At 49.5% G+C, this 7500-nt stretch overlaps 2 protein-coding genes and 1 long non-coding RNA gene across 4 annotated transcripts in view; 2 read left to right on the top strand and 1 right to left on the bottom strand.

Moving 5' to 3' along the window:
• The window catches only part of LOC127931393 (uncharacterized), a 7070-nt gene extending 2186 nt beyond the window's left edge, over positions 1–4884 (bottom strand). The window contains exons 1-6 of the long non-coding RNA XR_008140960.1: positions 4567–4884; positions 3183–3488; positions 2368–2643; positions 2051–2270; positions 677–870; positions 207–439 (exon numbers count right to left, since the gene is read on the bottom strand). This is a non-coding gene — a long non-coding RNA (uncharacterized LOC127931393). The remainder of the gene's footprint in view (positions 1–206; positions 440–676; positions 871–2050; positions 2271–2367; positions 2644–3182; positions 3489–4566) is intronic.
• The window catches only part of LOC118380144 (forkhead box protein O3-like), a 93198-nt gene that overhangs the window by 53396 nt on the left and 32302 nt on the right, over positions 1–7500 (top strand). The gene's annotated exons all lie outside the window — the stretch shown is intronic.
• LOC127931391 (adhesive plaque matrix protein-like) overlaps positions 7000–7500 on the top strand; it is a 3014-nt gene continuing 2513 nt past the window's right edge. For both annotated transcript variants that reach the window (XR_008140956.1, XM_052523921.1), the window contains exon 1: positions 7000–7322. Coding sequence is in view for 1 of the 2 variants with exons in the window: in XM_052523921.1 (XP_052379881.1) it covers positions 7035–7322 (288 nt within the window). In the remaining variant the exon portion in view is untranslated. The remainder of the gene's footprint in view (positions 7323–7500) is intronic.

Here is a 7500-nt window from a genome sequence, read left to right as displayed (position 1 = left end):
CACACTACACCCCTCCTAGTCAAACACACACACTACACCCCTCCTAGTGAAACACACACACTACGCCCCTCCTAGTCAAACACACACACTAAGCCCCTCCTAGTCAAACACACACACTACACCCCACCTAGTCAAACCTCCGAGTCAAACACACACACAACACCCCTCCAAGTCAAACACACACACTACACCCCTCCTAGTCAAACCTTCTAGTCAAACTCACACACTACGCCCCTCCTAGTCAAACACACACACTACACCCCTCCTAGTCAAACCTCCTAGTCAAACCTCCTAGTCAAACACACACACTACGCCCCTCCTAGTCAAACACACACACTACACCCCTCCTAGTCAAACCTCCTAGTCAAACCTCCTAGTCAAACACACACACTACACCCCTCCTAGTGAAACACACACACTACACCCCTCCTAGTCAAACCTTCTAGTCAAACACACACACTACACCCCTCCTAGTCAAACACACACACTAAGCCCCTCCTAGTCAAACACACACACTACACCCCTACTAGTCAAACACACACACTACACCCCTCCTAGTCAAACACACACACTACACCCCTCCTAGTCAAACACACACACTACACCCCTCCTAGTCAAACACACACACTACACCCCTCCTTGTCAAACACACACACTACACCCCTCCTAGTCAAACACACACACTACACCCCTCCTAGTCAAACACACACACTACACCCCTCCTAGTCAAACACACACACTAAGCCCCTCCTAGTCAAACACACACACTACACCCCTCCTAGTCAAACCTCCTAGTCAAACACACACACTACACCCCTCCTAGTCAAACCTCCTAGTCAAATACACACACTACACCCCTCCTAGTCAAACCTCCTAGTCAAACACACACACTACACCCCTCCTAGTCAAACCTCCTAGTCAAACACACACACTACACCCCTCCTAGTCAAACCTCCTAGTCAAATACACACACTACACCCCTCCTAGTCAAACCTCCTAGTCAAACTCACACACTACGCCCCTCCTAGTCAAACACACACACTACACCCCTCCTAGTCAAACCTCCTAGTCAAACCTCCTAGTCAAACACACACACTACACCCCTCCTAGTCAAACCTCCTAGTCAAATACACACACTACACCCCTCCTAGTCAAACCTCCTTGTCAAACACACACTACACCCCTCCTAGTGAAACACACACACTACACCCCTCCTAGTCAAACCTTCTAGTCAAACACACACACTACACCCCTCCTAGTGAAACACACACACTACACCCCTCCTAGTCAAACACACACACTACACCCCTCCTAGTCAAACACACACACTACACCCCTCCTAGTCAAACCTTCTAGTGAAACACACACACTACGCCCCTCCTAGTCAAACACACACACTAAGCCCCTCCTAGTCAAACACACACACTACACCCCTCCTAGTCAAACCTCCTAGTCAAACACACACACTACACCCTCCTAGTCAAACACACACACTACACCCCTCCTAGTCAAACCTTCTAGTCAAACTCACACACTACGCCCCTCCTAGTCAAACACACACACTACGCCCTCCAAGTCAAACCTCCTAGTCAAACCTCCTAGTGAAACACACACACTACACCCCTCCTAGTCAAACCTTCTAGTCAAACACACACACTACACCCCTCCTAGTGAAACACACACACTACACCCCTCCTAGTCAAACCTTCTAGTCAAACACACACACTACACCCCTCCTAGTGAAACACACACACTACGCCCCTCCTAGTCAAACACACACACTACACCCCTCCTAGTGAAACACACACACTACACCCCTCCTAGTCAAACCTTCTAGTCAAACACACACACTACGCCCCTCCTAGTCAAACACACACACTAAGCCCCTCCTAGTCAAACACACACACTACACCCCTCCTAGTCAAACCTCCTAGTCAAACACACACACTACACCCCTCCTAGTCAAACCTCCTAGTCAAACACACACACTACACCCCTCCTAGTCAAACCTCCTAGTCAAACACACACACTACACCCCTCCTAGTCAAACCTCCTAGTCAAACTCACACACTACGCCCCTCCTAGTCAAACACACACACTACACCCCTCCTAGTCAAACCTCCTAGTCAAACCTCCTAGTCAAACACACACACTACACCCCTCCTAGTCAAACCTTCTAGTCAAACACACACACTACACCCCTCCTAGTGAAACACACACACTACACCCCTCCTAGTGAAACACACACACTACACCCCTCCTAGTCAAACCTTCTAGTCAAACACACACACTACACCCCTCCTAGTGAAACACACACACTACACCCCTCCTAGTCAAACACACACACTACACCCCTCCTAGTCAAACACACACACTACACCCCTCCTAGTCAAACCTTCTAGTGAAACACACACACTACGCCCCTCCTAGTCAAACACACACACTAAGCCCCTCCTAGTCAAACACACACACTACACCCCTCCTAGTCAAACCTCCTAGTCAAACACACACACTACACCCCTCCTAGTCAAACACACACACTACACCCCTCCTAGTCAAACCTTCTAGTCAAACTCACACACTACGCCCCTCCTAGTCAAACACACACACTACACCCCTCCAAGTCAAACCTCCTAGTCAAACCTCCTAGTGAAACACACACACTACACCCCTCCTAGTCAAACCTTCTAGTCAAACACACACACTACACCCCTCCTAGTGAAACACACACACTACACCCCTCCTAGTCAAACCTTCTAGTCAAACACACACACTACACCCCTCCTAGTGAAACACACACACTACGCCCCTCCTAGTCAAACACACACACTACACCCCTCCTAGTGAAACACACACACTACACCCCTCCTAGTCAAACACACACACTACACCCCTCCTAGTGAAACACACACACTACGCCCCTCCTAGTCAAACACACACACTAAGCCCCTCCTAGTCAAACACACACACTACACCCCTCCTAGTCAAACCTCCGAGTCAAACACACACACTACACCCCTCCTAGTCAAACACACACACTACACCCCTCCTAGTCAAACCTTCTAGTCAAACTCACACACTACGCCCCTCCTAGTCAAACACACACACTACACCCCTCCTAGTCAAACCTCCTAGTCAAACCTCCTAGTCAAACACACACACTACACCCCTCCTAGTCAAACCTCCTAGTCAAACACACACACTACACCCCTCCTAGTGAAACACACACACTACACCCCTCCTAGTCAAACCTTCTAGTCAAACACACACACTACACCCCTCCTAGTCAAACACACACACTAAGCCCCTCCTAGTCAAACACACACACTACACCCCTACTAGTCAAACACACACACTACACCCCTCCTAGTCAAACACACACACTACACCCCTCCTAGTCAAACACACACACTACACCCCTCCTTGTCAAACACACACACTACACCCCTACTAGTCAAACACACACACTACACCCCTCCTAGTCAAACCTCCTAGTCAAACCTCCTAGTCAAACACACACACTACACCCCTCCTAGTCAAACACACACACTAAACCCCTCCTAGTCAAACCTCCTAGTCAAACACACACACTACACCCCTCCTAGTCAAACCTCCTAGTCAAACACACACACTACACCCCTCCTAGTCAAACCTCCTAGTCAAACACACACACTACACCCCTCCTAGTCAAACCTCCTAGTCAAATACACACACTACACCCCTCCTAGTCAAACCTCCTAGTCAAACTCACACTACGCCCCTCCTAGTCAAACACACACACTACACCCCTCCTAGTCAAACCTCCTAGTCAAACCTCCTAGTCAAACACACACACTACACCCCTCCTAGTCAAACACACACACTACACCCCTCCTAGTCAAACATCCTAGTCAAACACACACACTACACCCTCCTAGTAAAACACACACACTACACCCCTCCTAGTCAAACACACACACTACACCCCTACTAGTCAAACACACACACTACACCCTACTAGTCAAACACACACACTACACCCCTCCTAGTCAAACACACACACTACACCCCTCCTAGTCAAACACACACACTACACCCCTCCTAGTCAAACACACACACTACACCCCTCCTAGTCAAACACACACACTACACTCCTCCTAGTCAAACACACACACTACACCCCTCCTAGTCAAACACACACACTACACCCCTCCTAGTCAAACACACACACTACACCCCTCCTAGTCAAACACACACACTACACCCCTCCTAGTCAAACACACACACTACACCCCTCCTAGTCAAACACACACACTACACCCCTCCTAGTCAAACACACACACTACACCCCTCCTAGTCAAACACACACACTACACCCCTACTAGTCAAACACACACACTACACCCCTCCTAGTCAAACCTCCTAGTCAAACACACACACTACACCCCTCCTAGTCAAACACACACACTACACCCCTCCTAGTCAAACCTCCTAGTCAAACACACACACACACTACACCCCTCCTAGTCAAACACACACACTACACCCCTCCTAGTCAAACCTCCTAGTCAAACCTCCTAGTCAAACACACACACTACACCCCTCCTAGTCAAACACACACACTAAGCCCCTCCTAGTCAAACACACACACTACACCCCTACTAGTCAAACACACACACTACACCCCTACTAGTCAAACACACACACTACACCCCTCCTAGTCAAACACACACACTACACCCCTCCTAGTCAAACACACACACTACACCCCTCCTAGTCAAACACACACACTACACCCCTCCTAGTCAAACACACACACTACACCTTTCCTAGTCAAACACACACACTAAGCCCCTCCTAGTCAAACACACACACTACACCCCTCCTAGTCAAACCTCCTAGTCAAATACACACACTACACCCCTCCTAGTCAAACACACACACTAAGCCCCTCCTAGTCAAACCTCCTAGTCAAATACACACACTACACCCCTCCTAGTCAAACCTCCTAGTCAAACACACACACTACACCCCTCCTAGTCAAACACACACACTAAGCCCCTCCTAGTCAAACCTTCTAGTCAAACTCACACACTACGCCCCTCCTAGTCAAACACACACACTACACCCCTCCTAGTCAAACCTCCTAGTCAAATACACACACTACACCCCTCCTAGTCAAACCTCCTAGTCAAACACACACACTACACCCCTCCTAGTCAAACACACACACTACACCCCTCCTAGTCAAACCTTCTAGTCAAACTCACACACTACGCCCCTCCTAGTCAAACACACACACTACACCCCTCCAAGTCAAACCTCCTAGTCAAACCTCCTAGTCAAACACACACACTACACCCCTCCTAGTGAAACACACACACTACACCCCTCCTAGTCAAACACACACACTACACCCCTCCTAGTCAAACCTTCTAGTCAAACACACACACTACACCCCTCCTAGTGAAACACACACACTACGCCCCTCCTAGTCAAACACACACACTACACCCCTCCTAGTGAAACACACACACTACGCCCCTCCTAGTCAAACACACACACTACACCCCTCCTAGTGAAACACACACACTACTGCACATTTAAACAGATGTAGTCAAGTTTAAATTGTAACCTGAGGCGTTCTGGTCTACTGACTCACACTAGATCCAGACCAGGACACTAGATCCAGACCAGTACACTAGATCCAACCAGGACACTAGATCCAACCAGGACACTAGATCCAGACCAGGACACTAGATCCAGACCAGGGCACTAGATCCAGACCACGACACTAGATCCAACCAGGACACTAGATCCAGACCAGGACACTAGATCAAGACCAGGGCACTAGATCCAGACCAGGACACTAGATCCAGACCAGGACACTAGATCCAGACCAGTACACTAGATCCAACCAGGACACTAGATCCAGACCAGGATGGACACTAGATCCAGACCAGGACACTATATCCAGACCAGGGCACTAGATCCAGACCAGGACACTAGATCCAGACCAAGACACTAGATCCAGACCAGGACACTAGATCCAGACCAGGACACTAGATCCAGACCAGGACACTAGATCCAGACCAAGACCCTAGATCCAGACCAGGACACTAGATCCAGACCAGGACACTAGATCCAGACCAGGACCCTAGATCCAGACCAGGACACTAGATCCAGACCAGGACACTAGATCCAGACCAGGACACTAGATCCAGACCAGAACACTAGAACCAGACCAGGACACTAGATCCAGACCAGGACACTAGAACCAGACCAGGACACTAGATCCAGACCAGGACCCTAGATCCAGACCAGGACACTAGATCCAGACCAGGACACTAGATCCAGACCAGGACACTAGATCCAGACCAGAACACTAGAACCAGACCAGGACACTAGATCCAGACCAGGACACTAGAACCAGACCAGTACACTAGATCCAGACCAGTACTCGGTATCTGGATGCTCTACTGAACTGAAGCCAACATCAACAGATCTGTAGCTGCAGATTCCCTTCTACGACCTGGGTAAAGACAGCACTGGGTTAGAGGAGTGTGTTATGGTTGTGTGTTATGGTTGTGTGTTATGGTTGTGTGTTATGGTTGTGTGTTATGGGTGTGTGTTATGGTTGTGTGTTATGGGTGTGTGTTATGGTTGTGTGTTATGGTTGTGTGTTATGGGTGTGTGTTATGGTTGTGTGTTATGGTTGTGTGTTATGGGTGTGTGTTATGGGTGTGTGTTATGGTTGTGTGTTATGGTTGTGTGTTATGGTTGTGTGTTATGGTTGTGTGTTATGGGTGTGTGTTATGGAAACACATGATCAGAGAGTCCAAACACTTCAGTGTCGCACGCACGCACTCACGGACCCCCCCCCTATCCCTCACTCTCCCTCTCACCCTGAGGTGTACTGTAGGACTCCCTCTATCCCTCTCTCTCCCTCTCACCCTGAGACGTACTGTAGGACTCCCTCTTTCCCTCTCTCTCCCTCTCACCCTGAGACATACTGTAGGACTCCCTCTATCCCTCTCTCTCCCTCTCACCCTGAGATGTACTGTAGGACTCCCTCTATCCCTCTCTCTCCCTCTCACCCTGAGACGTACTGTAGGACTCCCTCTATCCCTCTCTCTCCCTCTCACCCTGAGACATACTGTAGGACTCCCTCTTTCCCTCTCTCTCCCTCTCACCCTGAGACGTACTGTAGGACTCCCTCTATCCCTTTCTCTCCCTCTCACCCTGAGACGTACTGTAGGACTCCCTCTATCCCTCTCTCTCCCTCTCACCCTGAGACGTACTGTAGGACTCCCTCTTTCCCTCTCTCTCCCTCTCACCCTGAGGTGTACTGTAGGACTCCCTCTATCCCTTTCTCTCCCTCTCACCCTGAGACGTATTGTAGGACTCCCTCTATCCCTCTCTCTCCCTCTCACCCTGAGACGTACTGTAGGACTCCCTCTTTCCCTCTCTCTCCCTCTCACCCTGAGACGTACTGTAGGACTCCCTCTATCCCTCTCTCTC

Source organism: Oncorhynchus keta, chromosome 8, assembly GCF_023373465.1.
Source record: "Oncorhynchus keta strain PuntledgeMale-10-30-2019 chromosome 8, Oket_V2, whole genome shotgun sequence".
Taxonomy (NCBI): domain Eukaryota; kingdom Metazoa; phylum Chordata; class Actinopteri; order Salmoniformes; family Salmonidae; genus Oncorhynchus; species Oncorhynchus keta.
This window is presented reverse-complemented; position numbering and strand designations above follow the sequence as displayed.